Raw genomic sequence first — 24370 nt, forward strand, 5'->3', positions numbered from 1 at the left:
GCTTGTCCAACAGTCAATCAAAAATAAAATTTATGAAAATGTATTTCATTTTTTTGTTTATTTTATATTTATGTATATATCATATTCATATATAGAGGATAGTACCGATATTTTTGAATATTTAGTGTGAACATAGCTTGGATCCTTTAAATTTATGTTGCAATTATTGTAAATATACTAAAATATACCAACAATTTTCAAACGGTTATTTTCAATTTTTAAAAAGGCAATTATTAAATTATAATAATGAGAAGCTCCCAAAAAAAATAAAACAATTGTTTTATACTAATTAAAATCACCTTAAATAATAATAAACCTATTTAAATAAGTTGGCTTTCTACTTGATTAGCGTACAATATTTCTTTCAAATAGGTCTAACGGTTTAACTCTAACCCCATTGAAATTAAAGAGAATTACATTTACATAATTGAGTTTACTTTGTCGAGCTTTATTCGTTGAATTTTCGGTAACACAAAAACCTTTAACAATTATCCAGTTACAATTTGCCATTCGATTCCATTTCGCCGCCGCCGCTGTGCAATTGTGTTTGGCGCCGGATTGCGAATTCTTTTAGCGCGAATTGAGTCCTTCGCCAGACACAAAAACAAAGTAGCAGCCATCCTTGATTTCATAGCAGTACATTCGCAGGTGTGTGTGTGAGTGGTATGTATGTGTATGGGGTCAGAAAACGCCATTTTTAAGGACTCGAAATATTAACTAAACTCTAACGAAATCATTTAGAGATGGGGAGGCGGTGGCCGAGGTTCAGGGCACTCCTCTTCCGTTTCCGTTTCGCAGGGACACGCCTCCATTTCATCGATGGCGCAGCCCTCCTCCTCACAAATGCCAGCATCTGGGCCAGATGGTTCCGATTCAGGTTCCCTATAGCCGGCATATAATTCGGCACGCTGCTTGATAATCTCCTGAATGATGGCGGTGAGGATCTCACGCGAGTCCACAATGTGACCCACTTCCTCGGCCACCTCGGCGGACAACCAGGGACAGATGCTCTTCATCAGCTGCTCCTTCTTTACGGCATCGCTGGCGGGCTCAATGTTCTCCAGGACCTCTGGCACCAGACTGGCAATGTGTCCTTGGAGCAACTTGGCCGCCGTCACGCTCTTCTGCATCTCAGCATCCAGCTCCTTGGCAATCGCATCTTGGCGCAAGCGACGCTCCTTCTCCGCCTGCAACCGCATCTCCTCCGCCTCCAGACGTCGCAGTTCAGCAAGTTCAGCCTCCCTCTGCGCGAGGAATCTGAAGAAGATGGTTATACTCATGAAAATTCTACAAATCCCTGAACCACTTACTCTTCCTGCTTGCGCCGCAGACTGGCCAGTTCCATCTCGTGGGCCACCTCTAGCATGCTCTGTTCAATGCAAGCGTCCACCAGCACATCAATGATTGGCTGAGCCTCGGCATCGAAGTGGAAGAGTTCTCCCTCTCCGATTTCAGTGCCCACATCAATGCCCACCTTGGCCGGTATGAATGGAGGCGTTGGTGGTTTCTCCAGGAACAGATCCGTTTGTGTGTCAATAGAGAATTCCGGTGGGCGTTGCACCAACTTCTCTAGATACTTCTCCGTCTGTATGGTCTCATGCTTGCGGCCCTTAACCGGCGGCGGAGTTCCCAGAACATTTCTCTGATTGCGGCACTGCATCGTCCGTTTGCGCAACTGATTGCGACGCCTCAATTCGGCGGCCTTGTCGAAGGGATCCACATCCGTCTGGAGTGGAAAATAAAGTGGATTAGTCGCCCGGGTCAGGGCTGGCAGAGAACTGAGCTATTTGCCATACAACTTACCACCAATGAGGAGTTGCCGAAGTTGCTGCCCTTTATGACGCGACGGTCGTACATGACGTTCTTGTAGGGCTCCGGCGGCGGTACGATGGGTCTGCAAAAGGGGTAAGAAGGAAAGCAAGTGGGCGTGGCAGGTGAAAGCCATCAATTAGTAAACCTCGACCCAGTTCAACAAACTCTTCAGGCAGAAAAAATTTTTAAATCTTTTTAAGAAGGTTCTTAAATGAAGGAGTATCTTAAACTTGCTGAGCTAAATCAGTTTTAAGATACTAACTACGGTAAAGGACATTATTTAAATTTTAAAATAATCGAATACTAAACTAACATATATTTTCTTAAGTTTAATCCTTGCATTTCCAGTGCAGCTTAGTCCTTTTTCCTAGACCCAAATCTGTTGCACTCACTACCAAGGCGATAAACATCAAATTTGTGCATTTCTCAACGCCCTCACAGGCCGCTTGTCAAGACATCTCCGATTCGAATCAATTTAAGCCAAAGTTCAGTACACTTTTGGGTCAGATGTGGAGGAGGGCAACGATTTTGTTTTTAAAGCTTTAAAGTTACGCTCCGAGTCCACTCCGCAGTTCCTGAGTAATTTATGACTTGCTAATTTATATGTATGGGCCCGGCAAGTTAACGTTGGAACGAAGAAACAAACATTTTTTACCGCATATATATGTACGTATATGCATATGGCTAGTGTATATAACATTGTCAGACATTGCACTAGAAGAACTTGGCACCTGAACTCGTGACCTATGCAAATTTTTAGCTACTTTTGGCCCACAAACAGGAAGTCACATTGAAGTTGCTGGCGAATGTCTAACAACATTTCTCTGGGTCTGGGTCTGAAGACCAAAGCAATCAGCTAATGGTATGGAGGAGCCTATGGTCCGGTTTCCTTTTATGCCTCTTTAGTGGGTATACATAATTTCTAACAAACTAAATCGATAAGATATAGCATTTGGGATAAGCAGATATATTAGTATCAGATATCAAATATACATACGTTCTTAATACGATAAAATAGTGAAAAAGTTCTTATAGTTTGGGATTTTCAGTACTAATAAACTTCTATTCATACTAAGCTTGAATAGGTTTTAAATTTTGAGAAAAAACTAATAGAAAAATGTAAAATGTAATCATTAAATCTGTGTGAGTAACCCCTTAAAGCCAAATGACTTCCATTTAGTCAACTCTTTAGTCACTACTGCCCTCCTATCATAATAAATTTCTAACCCAAAAAAGCGCAAAAAACCCATTTGCCAGAATAACATCCATTTAAGGGATCCATTTTGCCTCACCATAGGTGTCCTTCTGGCTCCTTTTGGTGTGGTAATTGAACTTAATTTCCCTCCATTTGTGGCACTATTTTACGCTGTTTTTCCCCCTGCTATTGTTGTTGTTTACGAAATATCTTGATTTAAATTATTTAAGCCCTGAGCTGGGAATATAGGATATTCTCCACTGGCACGACACATTCGAGGGTCCTTTGTCCCTTTTTTCGCTCGCATGTTCTTCTATGCAAGGCAAACGAGTTTCACATTCGAGAATGCGCTAAATAAATTAATCAAACCGTTCAGGGAATTTACAATGTCCGAATGTTATTGGAAAAGCATTTCTAATTGAATTCTTGAAGAGTCAATAGTGGGTTAAAGAAGTGGGGGAAAATGTAAGGCATTTGAAGGAACTGAGTTAGGTAAGTCTCTTCTCTTTTCGTCTTATTTACCTATTCCTTTAGCTTAATATTTGATTATGTCAAAATGTTAGTAATAAAATCTAATATATATTATTTGAAAATGTTATGGGAAACAAGCGGAAAATCTTGGCCATTTTCTGAGGCAAACTTAAACATACGAACATACATCTGTAGTAATGTAGCGGTCACACTAGCATGTGTAACAAGCAGTCACACTAACTTATCTATACACAGTTGTAAGCACAATGTATTCCTCTCCCTTACTGTTGCATAAAGATCATGCTAACGAACACTATGTGTGTCCTGTTTGCACGATCAGTAAATGTCACCAACACATGTAGAAATTAGCGTAAGATGTAATAAGAAAAAGAAATAAAGGCAACAGTGAATTAAGACGCCTACAATTTTTCCACTGCAGACCTTATAATCATAATGAAATCCTATTAACTACAACTTCCCTTCTCTTTAAAGCCAAAAAACACATTTGTAATTGAATTGTTAAGGTGTCAATCGATAAAGGTAGTAAGCCAAGTTGTTGGGGCTAAAACGGGGAGCTTAGTTCTGGTTCCATTTCCATTTCAGCTCGGCTGTATATTACTCATTTGAATTTATGGTAATATATTTTGGCCCACTTTGCCTTGGTCAGTTGTTGGACCTTCCCCTCCCCTACCCCATTTGGGGGTTGGACTTTTTATTACCTCTTGTCGGTGTTGTTGTTGTTGGTGTTGTTGGAGCGACGCTGCTGCAATTGCTGTTGGAACTGAGCCTTGGTGATGTGGAGACCACCGGCTAGGGATTGCGAATCGTTATGGGAGGACTTGGAGGCCGCAGCTGTGGCCGCTGCCACTGCCGCCGTGGCACGCACTCCGTTCAGCCGAGTGGCGGTCACCTTCTGCTCCTTGTTCTCACTTGAAGGCTCCTTGGTGTAGTAGCCCTGCAGGATCATGGGATAGGAGGAGTAGGCATAGACATGTCTCCTTAGCATGGTGGCCGGTATCATTTGGACTTCATGGGGCGGCGGCAGGAAGATGCCCTGCGGCACTGTGGTCTCGAAGCGAGGTCGTTGCGCCATCGCTGGATCCATCCAGGCGCCGGAATTGGCACTCTGACGACCACCGTAGTTCTGCTCCTCCGGCGCCAGGAAGCGCAATTTCTGACTCAGCTCATCGGCAAAGCTGCGGACCTCCTGAGTGCTGCGTGAGAAGAAGGATCTCTGTGTAGGATTAACAGCAGGCTCCTCTACATGTTGCTCCTGTTGATCTGTAATCCCTTCCTCCCGCCTTATTGGACGCACGATGGCCTGTTGGGGTCGCGTTGGATAAGAATCAAGATCCTGCTCCTCCGAGGGCTGATGACGCAGTACAGAAAATGCGTTGGTCACCACGTGCTGGAAATTGTAGGGACTCTGATATCGCTGGACGTTGAAACTGGAGGTGTTGTTATAGTTATAGTTTGAGTTATAGTTGGAGTTCGCGATAGAGTTCGAGTTGGAGGAGACTCGTCCTGGTGCGTAAGGATAGCTGCTGGCGAAGGAGAAGTTCTTCGGTCTATTGTCGGGGAAGTGTTCTGGATCTGGTTCTGTCTTGGATTCAGGATGTAGTGTTGTGAGTGCTGGGTGCTGCTGTTGTTGCTGTTGCTTCGTCTCTGGCATGGTCTCCGCTTCCACCTCCTCGGTTATCCCTGCTCCCGGCCACCGGTCACCACTTCGTTCATTATAAATAGCCACAACACGGTTCTCTCACCCACCGAACCGAAAAAGTTAATCAATATTTTTTCCCTTTATTTTGTTTTTTTCGTCGTGGTCGTTCTATGGCCGCCCGCTCAGGTGTTGCTTTTGTTTTGGTTTGCCGCGGAACACGTACCGCACGGTTTGAATGGCAAACGCCAAATGACCAAAGGACTCGCAGGACCTGCAATCGGACCCGGCTTCGACTTTTTATTCGGCCCGTGGTCAGCCCTCGGTCGTGCAGTCGGAGAAATGTTAGAAATTACTTCTGAGAAATTTTATTTTGACCCTGACTTTATTTTGTTGATATTTTTCTCGTAAATCGTAACTTAACTAGTAGTTCATTTAAAGGATCTCTTGGAAGAGACCATTTAAAATTATTTTTACCATTCCTGATCAGAAAATACTTGAGATTCTGCTTGATTTTAGTAAAATTAGTAAGGAATTCATCAAGAGGTCTGAAAATAAAATTACATTGTGCCTAAAAGTATGCTTTGATATACCGTTAAAATCTAGAGAACGGAGATTTGATGGATAGAGGAACGATTTGGTTAAAAAAAAATATCCTTTGCAATATTTTAAAGTGCAATTCGCATTCACAGTAACTTAAGCCCACTTTCTCCCAGTGCATCTTCTAGCTAGAGTCGTAGTTTAAGGCACACCTGATGGCCAGGTGTTGCAATAATAATGCAAACTGTTAACAGTCGGTCGCGTCGCTATGGCCAAATCCAAGTTCCCAGGAATTCTACTTTGCATAAGAACATTTCTTTTTCCCCTTTTTCCCACCCAAGTCGTTGTGACTCCAATTAAAGGTCTTGCCCTGTTGGAGGACCTTGAATTTCATACGATAGTGTCCACATTTCCTGTCACATTGTTGGAGATGACTTCACGCATTTCGCTGGCTGACATTGAATTCGGAGGTGGGTGGTTCTATTACTTGGAACCGACTAACTCCCTGGCTAATGTCAATGGCCAAGGTCAAGTGGTTGGGACCTGCTGCTTGATAAGCGGAATTCAACGGCAAAGTGAGCATAATTAAGTGGATTTCTTGGCACTCGAAGGAGGTGCTATATGAAAGTGGGAGTGGCCAAAAGGAAAGGTCAGTGAGTAGATGAATGATTAAAGTTACTGGGTTTGGGTGGAATATATCAGCAGTCTTATAGTTCTTCTATATAACTGAAGAACATAAAAGTCAGGTTACTCATTCGGTAGTTTTCATTTACTCATTAATCTTTTCTATATGACTGAATTCCTTTATTGACCTTAGACCTTGGTGGAAAAGCTCTAGAAGGTTTGTTATTATTTTAAAATTAGGTTAAGTTACTTTCCAGTTATACAAAAATAAACATGAAAGGTGCCAAATAAGTAAGTTCTTAAGATGGAACTGCAAATCTAACTTTGAAACTCCTTCGAAAAATATTGATTAAAGAGTTTAGTCTGCTTAAGTAAAATCTGTTTAAAAAGTATCTCTAATTAAAAACGATTTTGCCCAATAATTACTTCCCCTTTAACCTTCAGTCATGAAAAAGAGAACTTTCCTAAACCTCGAAACTGATACATACTGATATACTGATACAAATTTTACTAACTTTTTATCATATTTAGGGATCATCCTTATTCCCCATTTGACCTTAATCCGACCCAAGTCCAGCCCCTGTCATTATCTTTACTCCAATATATATATATATATATATATAATTTTTATGATAGTGCGTCAATATCTAGTTTTAAGCACTCAACGACTTGCACACTCTTCATAATTTCCCCTCACATCACCCCTCAACCATTGTTCCCGTTCGGGACACGAATATTTCCATTCAGAATGCCACCCAGTTTGCGTGTCCTTTGGCTTTGGGCCTTTTGTATTGACCATCAGCCGAACACGGCCAGCGTTTAATAATTTATTTACGCAATTTATGACTTTCGTTTTTGGTCTTGGATTTCATTGACCCCAAAGGAGGCATAGGAAATCCCCTGCCCAAGGCATTAAGTTAGTTACTTTGATTGGTGAGGAGTTAAGGAAGTTAAGGCTACTCTTCATGAGATTGGATTATGATTAAAAATATCTTATTATTATCTTAGATTTACATTAAGAAACTTAAACTTATGTTACAGTGTAATCATTTTTAGAGCTATCTGCCTAATATACCCTAGTTTGGACACCCCAATTACAGGGAACTTAAAGAAAATTCTTTGGGTGTTTTCCCTTCATAATACTCACTTGGGACAACCTTTGATTTTGATTGGCTTGGGCTGGCTGGCCCACCAGAATGCCTGTTTGCATGGCGGAGCTGGACAAGGATTCTCGTGCCATTTTAGCTGCATCTCGGTGACCTCGGTTCCCTTGATCCCCGTACTAAGGAAATCCATGCCCGAACCTTTGCCCCCGCCATTTGGCTTGTGTTCCCTCTTTGGGATCGTCGGCATGGCTAGGCGTTACGTTTTCAAGGTTTTTACAAAATTACAATATTTATCGAGTTGGAATTGCTTGCCGAAATTCTGTGTAAAAAAGTGATTTATTAGAGTGACACATTTTCACAGGTTTTCCTTGTTCGTTCCACTTTTTTTTTACATTTTTACACTTTTTTTTTTTAAACTTTTATTAAAATTTAATTTGGTTATTTGTTGTTCTAAGCTGACATTGGCTAGAATTTGTATCCAAAATAAACAACAACGGCGGAATTTCCTCGGTTGCCATGGGAATTCAATGTCGGCTTTGTTAAACTGTTGCTGAGTGGGATGGGTTTATGTTTTTGCCAGGGAAAATGCCTAGAAAGAGGCGCGATTCTGTGGCAATGCGGTTTAGTTTTGTAACTCGATATGTTGTATACCTTTTTTGAAAGGAAATCTATCGAAAATAGGTATCCCCTTTTTACTGTCCACTATCCGGTCACTCAACTTCTCTATATATTATTCACGACTGACTGCCTTTTAGTTTGAGGGATCTATTTTTATATATCTTAATCAAAGCGGAGCTAAAGTGGCATTAAGTTTCTTTAAGGAGCTTTTATAGCTTTAAGCTGGGAGTAAGAAGTTGCGAGTTTATTATTTATGAAGAACAAAAAGGTATTTGTGTGTAAATATTAAAACAAGAGAAATTTTTATAAAAAAATAGGAAGAAAATAAGAGAATTTGTATAATATTTTTTGCTTTATTCTCTAGGTGAGATATTAGGAAAATTAAGAAAGCGTTAAATAGCTTAAACATTAAATTTTTAGTCAAAAATATTTAAAATTCTTTCAAAAAAACTGTTTTGTTTGAATTCGCTTTTAATCTTTTGAATTCGCTTCATTTTCAAATCTTAACTGCCAAGCTAAGTGGCAACCTCTTTATAAGCAGTGTTTAGGTAAGGCAGTGGTTTCCTACATTTGACATGTAAAATACTAATCGAACTTCATGGCAAGCAGTAAACACAAAACTGGGATGGCAAGCAGTGGTTTCTCCTTGAAATTTATTAAAAATTTCATTTCCTTTTTTTTTTAACTTGTTGCTTAACTTACTATAAGTTAATATATATACAAATATTGCCCATATAAAAGTGTTTTAAAATTTGTTTAAATCTTAAAGGTCCACAAAATTGAATAAATATTATATAACCTAATTTTACTTTTTCCCGAAAAATGAGTTCTAGAAAGAAATCAAAGAAGAAAGTATGGATAGGGTAGAAGACACCTTAGGATATTTAAGTAACTATGCATGGTAAGTAAGTATGCATTGCAAAAATTACCCAAAAAAAACCATCAAAAGAGGAAAATTACCAATAAAAATCCCCTTTAATTCCTTGAAATCAGAAAGCTGACTATGAAAATTCTTGATCAATTTATCAAAGCAAAAAGTATAATCCTTAAACCTGATATAAATCAGTTAAACCATTCAGACTTAGCCCCGCCTGAATCGAATTTCCCTGGAACGTGTCATTTAATTAGCTTTCCGATAACCAAATCTCTTCTCCTTCTGTTTCTGCCCAACTAACGAGGAATCCTTCGTAATGCTTTGCTTATTCATTAAGAAACAGTTTTCCGAGGGGGAATTAGATTCTACGACTTCGACACAATGACTTGCCTGTCAACGATGACATTTCGCTTTATGCGGGGGTGATAATTGCGTTGGAACCCCCGGAAAATGCCTAATAAGATCACAGGGGCAATGGGACAACATTCGATTTTGATAAGTGGCCATGACTTTGAGCATTTGCCTTCAATCATTTAGTCAGTTCAAAGGTTAATGATGGCCACACAGGCGTTTGAGATCTTGTCCAGCCATACTCCGATCATTGGCACAGATACGAAGTGATTCCTATGCCCGGATTCTGCGAAGTCAGCCGGAAAATGTGTCCCACTGAGAGAGTGTGTTTGAGTTGTCAAACAAATCATTTACCACCGATCCTGGTACCTTTTGGAAAATCTCTGTGTAGGTGTGAGCTGCAGTTTTTCTTGGTAAAGAAGTCCACTCCGAGATTTGATTAATTTATTACCTCTTGTCGAAGGGAAAGTGATCGCCATCGCCGGGTACCTAACGGTGGGTCATCGTAAAAAAACGTTTCGTTAGACAATTGTTAAACTATCTGCGGGCTGCTCTTGTGGGTTGTTTTTTATGAGTTATTTATGTGCGGCAGTGGCGCCAACAGGGAAATAAAATAATTATGTGTAACTCTGGCAATGGTTTGTAGGAAAATTCGCAAATAAGAAGAGAAAACTTGAATAAAGTGGACAGAAGACTAGGCTATGAAGCCATGTCAAAGATAAAGGTTAATAAGATTTACTAAGCCAATTAGTTTTTTAATTTTGTTAACATTTTATAAATACCTCTTACAAAAAAACGAATTAATTATAGATTTTTAAATGACTTATTGATTTATTTAAAATATTTTTCATATTCATTTTATTCATAAGACTTTGTAAGGCTTTCAAATTTAAAGGTGAGAAAACTGGATTTTGGGTAATGAAATTGATAAATAAATCAAAGATCGAATACTGATTTATGTTTCATATATTTTACTCTCATTTTAAAGGGAATTTATTAAAATTATGTTAAATATATTACATTTTTATTTGAAGGTAATTAAAATAAAAATATTTTCGATTTTTAGTAACATTTTTAGAATCTCTCAAAAGTTACACAAAAATGAAATAAAAGGCTTATAAAATATTTTTGGTTATTTTTGTAAAAACTCGTTGCTTCCTTTTAGTTTCTTAAACTCTTTCAGAAATGTCAATTCGAATTGATTAATTGTTAATACTTTTTCCAGTAACTCAATAAACAAAATCAACCTCAAAATGAAACTAAACTCGGATATAATTTATTAACAAAGAAGCCACATTCTGACCCCACTCCAAGCTCCAACCGATAAACAAACTCATGCAAATTAAAATAAATATAACAATTTTTCTCCTAATGACAAGCCCCATATATATATATATATATATATATTTAGTATAAGAAATGCTAAACACGCAAACATTTTAGTGGCTTTTCGGGGGGGGATACGAGCTTGCATGACTGAAATATTTCCAAGTATTATTGATTGCCGACATTTGGGGCATAAATGGCTCTTTAACTGCGCCCTGACAAATGTGCTAGGTAAGTGAAAATGTCGTTTAGTTAGTTAGAGTGAGTAAGTTAGTCAGACATTAGACATTTGCTGCCCCTGCGGCTTGACTTTTGTGCGTTTTGAATTTGCATTTTGGGTTCGGGAATTGTTAACAGCAAAATCCGTTTGCCGATCGCTTCCAAACTACACGGCGGAATAACTTAAAAAACGACGACCAAGCTTTTTGTTACTTTACAAAAAAAAAACAGAAAAACTACTCACACATACACACTTTCAGGGAAATAGAAAATGAAATAAAAATAAAAACGCGATCGTCTGATCGTCAACAACAATGAGAATGAACAATATAAAATGGTCGCATCGGAATTGCTAATTTGCTTTTCAGTTTCAGTCTTGGGTTTGCCTTTGGCTTTTTGTTTTTTTTTATATATATATATATATAGTACGTTGTTTTTTACCTTTTTTTTCAGGGTTCCTGGTACGTTTGACCCTCCCTTTTGGACCCCCAGTGGACCCCCGTTGGAGTCGCGAGGTCCGATTGATTTTTGTGCGACATTTTTGACATGCGGATGTGCCATGTTAACGAGAAGACAACAGTTTTCCCTTCCCTCTCGAGTACAGCTGCATTTTAAGCCTTCTCTGATTCTCTGTTGCCCTCAACAAATCCTTTTGCACATTTACAATAAATTGAATTTGACCAATGCTGTTGCGGTTGGTAGTAGGGAGGGGCCAAACCTCCTTTCAGGGCCAGAGAAATGCTTGAAAACCGCAGGAAATTCGTCGAATTTGCCATGCGGTAAACTGTTCTGTGCTGTTGCCAGTTTGGATTCGGCAAAGCGGCCAGGATTTCAGGAGCTGGCCCTCGAGTCCTTTGTGTGCGTTGGCGTATGCATAATTGATGCGAATGTTTGCGGCAGTGCTGGGGCTTAGGAATCCTGAACCCAGAACCCAGAAACGAGAACCCAAAACCAAAAACCATTCCTCATAATTGAGTCGCCCTCTCAAACGAGAAATAGTTTCTTCTTCTAACAGAAAAAGAGTTTATAAAACTAGACTGCAGCTGAGATTTTTTTTGTCTGGCTGTTGGAAAATGAAATGCAGTTGGAAAAGCCGCAATTTTTCAATTACATACTGAAAAGTTGCTCGGCCAATGGTGGGATTACACTTTGGGTTGGTTGGATATGCAGATTATGGGAGTCTGGAAGACTGGTGAAAACCTTAAGACCTTTTTTAAGATATTTATTAAGGTTTTAAGGATTTAAAGTCTAAAGCTATGGATTATACAGAGATCAGAGAAAAAGTTGTCGGATTTTTTAAGATTTTTGCATTCTTAATTTATCATTTATTTATTAAACCAAAATTTGGAATGAAATAAGAAGTATTTTTCACTTTCTTCTCTTTGGCAATTCCACTCCTAACATATCATTTCACCTTTCTTAATCTTATCAAAAGGTTGTAAAAGAAATCCCAAACTCCCAGCCCCTCGAAATTTTCACACACCCACAAAAACAAAGAAGGGATGTTATGACTCGCAGCACCGTTAGGCGCCACCTGTAGCAGCCTCGTCCCGTTTCAAGGATAAAGATAATGTCCCAGGATAAAGATCTTCCCGCTGGGCACACTTTCACTCTCTCTCTCCCTCTCTTTTTTCCAGACAGATTTCCCTGGAATTTACCCATCTTACACGTGCAAAACTCTCCTAGAGTTTACCTAGAAAACTACCAATGATCGTTATCGTAATCGTTATCGATCTGTCCTTGGGTGCTGCCTTGTTTTGGCTCATAACTCAATTAGCCAGAAAATTTCCAAGGACTACGTGTGGTGTTAAGAAGTCAAGATCTTTATTAGCCCAGGATTATGGGCTGTGGCCAAAGTACAAGAAAAATTTTGGAAAATGACTTCCGTTTTCTCTAGAAACGCCGAGAAAGGTGTGGAAAATGCTCTTCCTGTGGGGAGTTTATCAAGAACAAGTGTTAAGGATGTGCGTGATCCGGACTTGGAAATTGAGTCACGTAGCAGTAGCGGGTTAAGATTTCTATATAGGGGTTAAAGACGTGATGAGGTATTTGTACAGTTAGAGGTTAAGGAAAAGGTTTGGGATTTTTAGGCTTTAGGAAGGGTGATTATTAGTGTCTTTATCTTAAATCAGTATTAAATCTTAAACTATTTAATGAAGTTATTTTATAATTATAATTAATGTAATAAATAAGGTAATAAATAACCTAAAGATATGTATAATATTTTCTTAATATTTCTTTCTCTCCAAAAACTTTGCCTTAGATTTGAATTTTACACCAAAAACTTACCTTACCTTTACCTCACCTCTTGGCTTTATTCTTTCACCTATAAAAACCTTATAAAAATCCAATAAAAAACCTTTAAAAAATCAAAAACATTTTCAGATCTTTCTCCTTTCTTTGTAATCTTCAATCTTTACAACCCATCAACGGAAGTTTCTAAACAAATCATCATCAAATCACATATTCATAGAACAATTTCATGCGATTCGCCAGCGTTTCGACTCCAACTTATCCTCTTAACGATTGCCTACAAATTGGTATTTAATGGCCATCGCCTTATGAGCAATACCATACGGATATTTGGCGATACGATCTCACTTCATCAAACTTTCAACAGTCAGCCAACAGCCACCAGCCACAGCCACTTCACTCGCAATCTTTTGTTTATTGTCAACAAATTCGATTCGCCATTGAAGGAGCACTCTATACCCCTCAATGCCCAACAAAAGACATTTCGTGGGCTCATAAAAATCCGAGAAAACTATGAAAGAAATTAACCAATCAATGGAATTTTACAGACCTTAGGGTGGCGCTGCGTGGGGCTCTCAACGAGTCCCCAACCTGGTTGATATAATATTTTACAACCTTTTGACTTTCCTTATAGGGTTTTATTGGGTCTTATTTATTATTTGTTAGGGGCCATCAAATCGATGAAAACAACTCGTTTTTAATTATTGAAAATATACTTCTTATGTATATATTTTTTTTATGGCTGGTAGCTGGGCAATGTCGAAAATGGTTAGACAAGTTCATAAAACGAACCCCCAAAAAATCGAGAATATTTATTACACTTTTTTCGTTGGACGTTTGCTGGCAAACAAAAGGCTGACTGGTTGGCTGGCGCACACAGGAAGTTTGGATGGGTTCTAAAAAAAAAAATAATAATAATAATAGAAAAGTAAGGAGGAAAAACAAACCATATATCAATGAAGTTGTCCTCGAACGTGTGTCCAGGATGCGTTTAAAAAAGAAATCCCTTCCGTTCGCGCCGCATTTTTCGATTTCTTCTTCGCTGGCCAAATGAGCTGGACTTCCGTTGCAACACGCGTGCGGCAGTGCCACGCCCAAAACTTTCAAGCCGCCCTACCAGTTGATATATCTATCGTTAGATAGTGTTTATATATATATATAGATATAGCTGGCAACTATGCTAATCGTTGGTATGCCACCAAATCGAGTCAAGAACTCGTCTAACCAAGGCGACGCCATTTGCAGTTTCACACTTTTTTATTCGAACCAATTTTTATGGCCAGGCGTGCCAAATTTGTAAAAATGCGCCAAAGAGACAAGTGTAAAGCTGGCTAGCTTGGCTCCTCTCATCGTGGTTATATATATATACGAGTATATATATATATAGTTATAGTTGTCGCTTGCCACCGCTTCAGGTTTGTTGTCTTGCATAATGGCCAATAGAGACAGCCTGGCCGAAACGACAGCCACTCGGGCTGTCTCCATAATTTGTGCAATAAATCAAATGAATTTCACTCTGAGAAACAGAGAGCAGGAGGAGTGACTTCTCAAGGCAATGATTATTATGCCTTGGCAACAATCAAAAGACCAAAACACCAACAGACCAAAAAGCATATCAATAAAAGTCGCACACGCAAACAAGCGATTGACACGCAAAAACACATTTAAAATTGATTAGCCCGGTCAACCAGAAACCGAAAATCACAAAACTAACATTTCAAAACTAACATTCGAAATCTCTAACTTCACAAATTCCTTAAAAACAAAGCCCTAATCCAAGTCTCTAGAAGATGTCTAGACAAACTGAAAGCCCCCCTGCTTATCGCGTGGTGTGACATTCGCCCGCGGCTCTCTCTTCCTCTCTCTCTCTCTGGGTATATTACCCAAACTTTATAATCGAAGATGCGTGTGTGACGCGTGCTATATAGCCAGCAATCACAAAATTATATTTTAGCCAATCATTTGGAACATTAGTTTAAAGGGGATTATTTGAGGGGGTTTTGGGTTTGGAAAGTAGGAAAGGTGATGCTCTAAGAAAGAGGTTTTAGGATTGAGAAAAGGATTTATGATTTAAAAAATATTTAAAAATTTATAAGAAAAGGCAACTTTTGAATATATTTTTTATTAGTTTAACTAATAAATGTTGATATTTTAGGCATTATAACTTAATTTAACTTATTTGTTATATTAACTTTTGAGATTTGAACTTCAAACTTAAGAAACAGAATTTTTAAGATTTTTTAAAACGAGTAAAAGTCTTTTTATGGTCATAAAATTGCACCTTAAACTTTGTGACTTTTCTTCTACTTAATTTTATAAATTTCTTAAATATTTAAAAAACAAATCTCCTCACATAACCGAAAACCTCCTCAAAAAGTAAGAGCATGGAAAACCCGAGGCTCCCGCCTAACTGATAAGCAAAAATGTTTAACCCGCCGCTGGCACTCCGAAAATAACAAAATAAATGTATCGGATAGAATGTCTGCCCCTTGGTTTCACTCTCAATTTCTTGAGAGGATGGAACCATGGATGGATCGTTGCTAAGGTGTTGTAGAAGAGAGGGCAGGGGGGGAGGCATAATTATTGGGTCAGCGTGCGTCGTCATAACGGACGCATCAGGCAAAGCGAAAGAAAAGGCAAGGGCAAAACTAATTTCAGCCAGCCAGGCCCCTCTTGCGGGCAATTTCCAGTAAAAGCCAAAGTTTAACTCACAGCCATGGCATCCGCATTTGATTTATGAGCATTGATCAATTTGATGGATATTTTTGGCAAAAGTCTGCCTGGTGGATCGATCGATCGATCGATCGATCGGATCGATGTACCACCTTAAGGGCTTTCCAAAAAATACTTAAACCAATTTTTACTAAAAAAAAAAAAAAGAAATCAAGAAAAAAAGACAAAGAATCAGCGAGCTTAATTAAACGGAATCTCTTCCTGGGGGCCCCAGCCAGCCAGCTCTTCCGATCTTCAAAGCTGTCTGCTGGCCAAAGTCACTCCTGCCACTGCCCTTTCTGTTCCATTCTGTGTTCGCCATAAGAATGGAAGCTTCAATGGTGGTCGTCGCCCCAGAGACACGATAAACGCGTACAATTGTTTGCACTTAAGATTTTTACACATGATTCAGTAGCCAAGAAGACCCGTGAGTCGTCGTCGTCGTCTGGCCAAGATCCTGGCAGTCATGTCTGCATATGTTGCACTGCCACTCGAAATCGAAATCAGAAGACCCCGGAGTTTGGGAGTTGGGTTCAGGGCCCGGGTCTCAGGTTTTCTATCAGATGCAATATTTGCTAACGAATAAATTGGCATTTCACAAGTTGCCCCTGACAGACGGTCGGTCTGTGCCACACAAAACTGGTTAACTGCTCGTCTCGTCTTCGACTTCGTCTCCTCAGTCCTCAATCTACAATCCATCCAGGACGGAATCCGGGACCCCAACATGCATTGCAATCATTTTTGTTGAATCTAAAATTGACGCATCTCGGCTATGACTTCGTCATTCTTCTTCAGTTTCAGCTTGAGGTTCAGCTACAGCTGCATGCCACTGGAATCAGAATCTGAAACTGAAACAGAGGGCAGCCCAAGAAGAGAGAGCCCTAAGTTGGCCCAACTACCGTGTTACGCGATGCTGGCTAAAATGGCCAGCGCGTCGCGCATTTTTCGACGACATCTGAATCTGATTAGAGCCACAAGGCAGCTCGTCTTCGTCTTCGTCTTCGTTTTCTTCCTACTACGCTGCAACTTGACGTTGGCTGACGGGCAGCCTCCACATAACCACTGCAGCACCACCACCACCAGCATCACCACAGCACCACTGACTGAACCACCACAGCAAACACAATTCGCAGGAACAGACATCGAGGGATCCTCCATTATGTACAGTGGGTTGCGATGTTAATAGTTACCTATAAATTGATTTAGTTTATAATTCAACGAAGGGTTATATTTTAGATTTTAAAATTTTTGTGATTTTTTGTAAGAAGAATCCGGACTGACCAATCCCTCTTTTTCTTAGGGTAACTTTTTTGGGAAAACTTTTTAAAAATTTAATTTTCCAAGTTTGAATGCAGTTTAATAGGTTATCAAAATGCGAACTCAACGAGGCATTAAAGTCCAAATTCCAATTATTTTTGCCTTCGTTATGGAGAAAGTTCTGGTTTTTGCGGAGAAAAATTTGGTTTAAACCAAATTTTGGATTTCTTGACAGGAAAATTTTTGAAAAAAAAAATTAAATTAAAAATATTTTTACAATTGAATGTCAAAGTAATAAGCATTGAAAAACAAGTTCAACGAGGTATTACTCTCCATTTTTTTGACCATTTTTGGCCTTGTTATGGACAAAATACTGTTTTTCGGGGGGCGAATCGGGACTAACCAAACTTTGTTTCTGAAAGGGGTCAAAATGTTGAAAAGAAAAATATTTTTAGATTAAAGTACTAGTTTGATTTAGCTTAAAAAACCAGCTAACCGAGGTATGGCATTCCATATTACGACCACCTTTGGCCAAGTTATGGACATAATACAGACATTTTGAGGAGAAAATCTGAAATACCCAAAATTCCCATTTTCGATAAGGGGTAACATCAGCATTTTTTGCAAAAAATCTCAACAAAAATTCTTTTTTAGCCTGGTATACAGTTCGACGGGGAATATAATTACAAACTCAACGAAATATCACCTTTTACATTCGAACCATTATTGGCTAAGTAAAGGGCATAATTCTTTAGTTTCGAGGGGAAAGTTGTGGAAAACCAATATTAGCATTTTTAATAAGGGGTCACCTTATCTAATTTTGGAAAAATTGGCAAAAAATTGACATTTTAAACTGTGAACTCAGATCGACTAGGAATTACAAAACAAACTCAACGAGGTAGGGCATTCCATATTCAGACCATTTTTGGCATAGTTATGAGCGGAATACTGTTTTTTGGGAAGGAAAATTAAAATGAGCCAAATTTTCAATTTCTAAAAATAAAAAATTTTTGAAAAAAAATTAAAAAAAAAAATTTTTTTAGATTTTAATAAAAGTTAAATATAGATTAAAAAACAAGCTCAACGAGGTATTAAAGTCCATATTACGACCATTATTGGCTTCGTAATGACAATGTTTTGATCCAAAATACGAAATATCGTCCTTTGGCCCCACTGTTCTTTCTGCTAAAACTTTCGTGTGGGGGTTGGCTGTCTCCTTTACCGAGAACTTAAACTCTGCTGTTCCCCTGCAGAAGTACACTTCCTTTAGTGGTTATGCTTTGAGCAATATTTTTTGAGCCATAAATTGAAGTTCATTGTGAAGTCTATGTTTCGCATTTGCCTTGAAACGGTCAGTGATTTCTACCTCGCCTTTTGGCCAAAAAAATTATTTATAAAGAAAAGAAAAGACAAAAGCTGAAATGCAGAAATCTACTTTTGGCTGCCACGTTTTGTACTTTGCATAAATTTAAGAAATATATATATATATATATATATATTCGGATCCTGGAGAAACCATAATCGTGTCCTTGTACAACAAAAGCAATTGCTACTGTTTGCCGCATCGTGGGCCACATCATGTGGCATATATCATGTTGTCGTAGACATGGCGATTGCCACGCCCCAAAACGACTGCGCCTGCGCACCGCCGCCGAACGTCTCGCAGCGTAAATTTGCATAAAATTATGCAAAATCATGCAATGCGCTTAGTGTTTGTTGTCTGTCTGCCATGGACCTGAGTGCGCTTCGTTTTATGAATGGAATGGCTTAGCCAGCAGAGGAGAAGGAGCAGGAGGAGGAGTATAAGGATGAGGCTGGAGTCTGTGTTGAGGATCATCGAGCGAGTTTGCCTGCCTGCAACTTGTTGCCGCTGTTGTACATTAATGAAATTTGTTAGTATCACGACTTTTATGCCTGTTGCCTGCCAACTCCGCTTTTGTTTTGTTTCTCCTGCGGAGTTTGATTTTGATTTTGCTCGCTGCCAGTTTTTGGACTTTTGCGTCATTTGCATTACAATTCAAATATCTGCACATGTTTATGAAGCGTTTATGATGCGATTATTCCATTTTCGGGCATTGCTTAGATTTGGTTATACAAAAGTTGATTCCAATGGTCAAGGAAAATCTGGGATTTTTTACAGTACTCGTTATATATATATAGCCTAAAATGGATATGATCTGAGAAAAGAAAAATGATGTAAAATATAAAAGAAAGTTAAACCTAAGCCTAACTTAAACCTGAACCTAAAGCACATTGCATTTTTGTTTTAAAATATTTCGTCATGTTTTTTATGGTTATTACTTTTTGTTTAATTCGTTGTATAAATACAATAATATTATTTTTATACAACTTTACGATCAGTCTAATTGTTTTTATTACTTAACAGCAGATGTATATGAGCTTTGTTTATTTACAAAAAAAATATATTTAAAAGCAAATCTTATAAATTCTGGTTTTTGGAAGGGAAATAAGGTAAATATGGGGGTGTAAAGTACATAAAAATAATTTTAAATATGTAAAGAAAAATATAATAAAAATGCTAGATAATAAGCTATTTAAGATCATCAAATTATAAAATTATTAAAAAAATTTAAAGTGGATTTTTAGTACAAAAAATAAGATTTTAAAAAATATTTCCCCCTTTTTTCCATAATTTTAACCAAATGTAAACATTTCATATGGGGGTGTAAAGTACATAAGAAAAATTTTAAATATACAATAAAAAATATAATTAAAATGCTAGATAATAAGCTATTTAAGATCTTCAAATTATAAAATTATCAAAAAAATTTAAAGTGTATTTTTAGCACAAAAAACTATTCATTTTAAAAATATTTTCTTTTTTTTTCATAACTTCGACTAAACGTAAAAGTTTCTAGTTTAATCCCACAAACTGATACGAATCTCCCCCTCTAGAACAGCAGTTCGTTGACCTCCAAAGACCCTCTACCATGACATTCCATCATCCTTAAGGATCGCTTCCCTTTACCATGGCCATTTGAGAACTCCCACCCAGCATCCCTTCATCACCCACCAAAATCTCATCTACAATCCAATTCCAACACAAAGGCCGTGTCAATCAAAGTTTTTTGTCACAATGTCTTGGCTCGACGCATTTAATCGCAGTTTTTAACATATCGATCTACGTTTTTTTTGTGAGATTTTGCAGGGGCTAAGGATAAGACCAAACTGGGTAAGCATTTAGCCAAACGTTGATGCGTATCTGGTTAGCCCACTGGGATGTGCCCGATGAATGTTGGATCTGTCTGTTGGGGTGTTCCATCAGAAAGATTGGCATTGAAGGAAAACAAAAAGGAAACTCTTTTTGCTTTAAATGCTGACTTTTTCGGTGCTTTATCGCATTACAAAACCAGTCAGAGTGCATATCTCTATAACGATCATACCCACACAATGCGTGGAGTTTCGGGTGTCTGGGATTTGGGTTTGGGTTTGGGTTTGAGTTTGAGTTTTGGGTTTTGGTTTCAGTTTCTGTTTCTGTTTCTATCTCGAACTCTCAGTTTGATGTAATTTATGACAATTTATGCAGCGTTAATGTCGCTGGTCGCCTCGTTGATCGATGTCTGTCACTTCGATCGCGTTCTACGGATGCTGTCTGCTGGCTGCTTATATAAACTGCCTGGGCCAGTCAGCCAGCCAGCCAGTCCCAAGATTCTTATCCAAGTATCTGTTATTGTAGCTATATACCCCCATTCCCTTGTCTGTCTTTGGGGATCTCTACTGTATTTGGCACCGCTTGGGTCCGAGAGTTATGTTTATCAACGGCCGCTGCTGCATTTATAATTGATCTCGGGCTAAGCGATTTGCATGATCTGCGAGCTACCCGCCGCCTAAAGAGGCCAATCGATCGCATGTTTTATGGATGTCAAATCCGATTGCTACAGTATTCTAAGTGATACGAACCAAGTTGCGCAAGTCCTTCTCTGTATATATCAAATATGTAGAAACAAAATTGTTGTTAATATATAACAGAGGAGAAAAAACGGACAGTCAGTCAGGCCCAAATCAAAAAAACCAGCCAATGCCAAAATGAAAATCAAGTTGCTAAGGCGGTGGGAGAGGGCTTACATCGAGGTACCGAAGCAGGAATGCCCTTGTCATGGTCTTCGATTTAGCATCTACTGAGATTGAATTGAGATTGAAAAAACCGACTGAATAAAGATCGGAGTTTAATAAACATGAAGCCATCTGCAGGTAGTTTACGAATTGATTTCAGTTTTAGAGGGCAAAATGTAAAAACTTTGATTTATCAACTTCCGTAAAAGTATAGCTTGTTTTTGGAGCTTAAAACGGTTTTAAAAATATTTAAAAAAATATTAAAAAGTTGAAAAACTATTATAAAAGCTTGAAAATTCATCTCGAAAGACCTCTCTTCTCGGCCTTAACCAAATATCAAGGGTATTTAGCGAAAAATTTGTGCTGTTGGCGTGTATAATTTATGCACTGGACGTTTTGGCTGGCAGCGCAAATAAGGGCATGTCTGGCCAGTGGCCATCAGCTGCAGCAGCAACTGCAGTAGCAACAGCAACAGCAAGCAGCAGCAACCAGGACATGTTTGCCATGCATGCAGCAATGCGGCAGCTCTTGGCCTTCAATTAAACAGCAACAACAGCAGGCGCATAAAATACAATAAATAACTGGCCGGTCCGCTCAAATGAAGAGATATAAACCAAGTCCAGAGCACACCCCCCTCCCCCTCCTCGTTTTTGCCCTACTGCATACGCAAAACTCATACAGCGAGCAGGGCCAAAAAGGCGGCCAAAGAAAAAGAATAAAAACCGTGGCCAGAAAACGCCCTAAAACGTACAATCAGTGGGGATTTTTTTTTTTCTTGCTGCGTTTTCGCACGCACTGGGGGCTACGGTGAAAGAGGGTCGATGGGCGTGGCAGCAAGGGCGAGGAACAGGCGTTCGAAACGATCCGATCGCTGGTGAAAAATTCCGTTTGTGACAATGATAAAATAGTTTAACCTCGGCAAAAATCGCGTTTTGAATTTGAAATGCGATTTTTGTGGTTTGCGTTTTAGTTTTGTGTTTTTGTATTTGTTTTTTATTTATTTTTTATTTTTATTTTTTGGTGTTTTGCTTTAAAAATATATTTGTCGCTGACAATTGACGGACTGCCATGTACTGGGCGGCTACTGAGGTGGCTTTGGTCTCAGGTATAGAGGCTGCCCAAGGAGGAGGCGCTGGAGCTGCGGTTGGTGTCGCGTTGCCTTTGCTGAGATGGGTCTTGGTTGGGTTCTGCTGAGTTGGGGAGTTCTGTGCAGGCGTCTGAGAGGTATTTTATAGAGGGTTAAGAACCAGAAATTATAAGCTTTTTAACATACTTATTAAGATCTTAAGGCGCTTACTTAGAATGCTTATCCAAACGACGAACTTTGAAAAACCTTTCTAAGGAACTTCAGTGGCTTCTAAGACCTACTATCCACCTCCTCGTTTTCCCTGTAATCTACATGCCTTAATGGTGTATCTCTCCATCTCTCCGATAGCCTTTCCCTCTCTGGTTGCCACCACAAGACCAGTAGCTCCACAAGCCCAACCGCAGCAGAAGCGGCTGAAACGCTGAAAACGGGTAGCAAATCATAAGCTGCAAACATATTTTGACTACGAAATCAGAATGACAAGGCGGACAATGCAAAGAGACAGTCGGTGTGTGTGTGTGTGCAATGACAATATAAATAAAATAATTGCTGACATAAATAAATTCAAAACTCTTGTAGACAGTTTTGGGTTTTTCTTTCTTTCTTTTTGTTGGTCTTTTGAGTTGCTGTGCGTGGAACAGATTTTGCGGCTGCCTTGGCATTATGTGCGCAAATTGTTAATGGCATTTTGCATGCTCGGCGACGGAACTGAAAATGCAGGCGGGCTATCCTAGGCATTCATTGTCGCGCTTGGCCAAAAACGAAAGACTTAAGGCACGAACTTGCCAGCCAGCCAGGGTGAGCTGCATTTTTCGGCTGTGTGTGTGTGAGTGTTTGTGTGCGAGTGTGACGCGTGTTTTGGGTTATATTCTATTTTTATAAACAATTTAAATTCAGGCAATTGCCAGGGTGTGTTCGAAGCTCAACGACAGCAAAACAAGAGAGAATTATGTCTGCATTTTTCGCGCCTGCTTTTGTGGCAAATTGACAACAATTGCTGTTATTAGCCAGCTTGCAGCGCAGCGAAGTGAAGCTCGCTCTGAGCTCTGATTTATGCAGCTGGAATGTCTGTCAAGGGCGTGGACAATCGCTATCTCAACTGAAAAAAAACTTCCGCTTTTTAATTGACTTCTAAGCGAGGGACGCCCATTAGCAACGCCACAGGGGGGGCCACGAAGATGTTTCAACCAATCACGATTTCAGCTCAAGACCCTGATCCAGATGAGAGCCATGCCCATGTTCATGAATATTAATCATGGGGAGGGCAAACATTAAAACTTAAACTTAAAACTAAGCTAGAATTAAAAATAAAACTCATTTCGCACACTTTTCGCACATTAGCCAGGAGATTAGCACGTCGAGAGGAAGGGAAGGGAAAATGCCTAGGCAAGGTAAGGCAGTAAAAAGTTTATCTAAGAGAAATCTTTGGGGGATAAGTTTTTCAACTGACTTATCAGCCAGTTTAATTTCTCGATCTTGAGCCTAATCAGCAAATCAGCGTCAAATGTTGTGAGCTTGATGGCGGTCGTTAAATTTGTGTCTCTCTTGCTGGAATAGAGTTGGGGAAGACAGCACCTTATAGAGGAAGCAACCCTAGTTTTAATGTCGATCGTAAAATGGCAGCAACAACAAGCTCTGACCAAATTAATTGCCATGTGTGGGTTATTGTCATGGAGTCAGCATAAAATCAACAAAAAAAGAAAAACGGGTTAATCAAAAGGAAGTAATGAATCAATTAAGTGGCTAACAGTCACAGAAATCAAGGAAAGACTATTAAAGTAAAGGAAGAAAATGATTGAAAGTTCCTTCAACTTGCTCTCTGCCAGACTTATATATATATCTGCCCAAATGCTATACCCCTCATGCCCATTGAGCATTCGAAATTGCCTTCGTTATATGCGCCAATTAGACAATAACTAATGAATTTATTGTGTGAGCCAAGCATTGTTTTGGCTTAATCCAAGCACATACTAACTGCTATATATATATATACTATATAGCATGTCAGCCAGAGAGCTGAGCTGAGCTGATGGGTTTTCTCACCACGCTGGTTTTCCTCCTCCGCCCCCCTAACTCCTACACTTGCATGTGCCTTGGCAATTAAACACAGCAGCTCCTCTTCTTTTCAGTTTTTCCTACTGGCTGATTACTATATTTAAACATAGCGGGCATTACAAGAAGTTGAACAAATTAA

At 39.1% G+C, this 24370-nt stretch overlaps 1 protein-coding gene across 2 annotated transcripts; it reads right to left on the minus strand.

Moving 5' to 3' along the window:
- Positions 1-418: 418 nt before the first annotated feature.
- Positions 419-7731, minus strand: LOC108114730 (radial spoke head protein 3 homolog B). 2 transcript variants are annotated; one of them, XM_017225840.2, is made up of 4 exons: positions 7447-7731; positions 1804-1894; positions 1311-1726; positions 419-1257 (listed from the first exon to the last, which is right to left on the minus strand). In XM_017225840.2, the coding sequence occupies exons 1-4, from the start codon at positions 7650-7652 to the stop codon at positions 738-740; spliced, it is 1233 nt and encodes a 410-aa protein (XP_017081329.2). In that variant the 5' UTR covers positions 7653-7731; the 3' UTR covers positions 419-737. The 2 variants fall into 2 exon arrangements, with proteins under 2 accessions (XP_017081329.2, XP_017081328.2); XM_017225839.2 differs by lacking the exon at positions 7447-7731 and adding an exon at positions 4198-5341.
- Positions 7732-24370: the final 16639 nt, after the last annotated feature.

This window comes from Drosophila eugracilis, unplaced genomic scaffold (assembly GCF_018153835.1).
Source record: "Drosophila eugracilis isolate 14026-0451.02 unplaced genomic scaffold, ASM1815383v1 contig_2154, whole genome shotgun sequence".
Lineage (NCBI taxonomy): Eukaryota > Metazoa > Arthropoda > Insecta > Diptera > Drosophilidae > Drosophila > Drosophila eugracilis.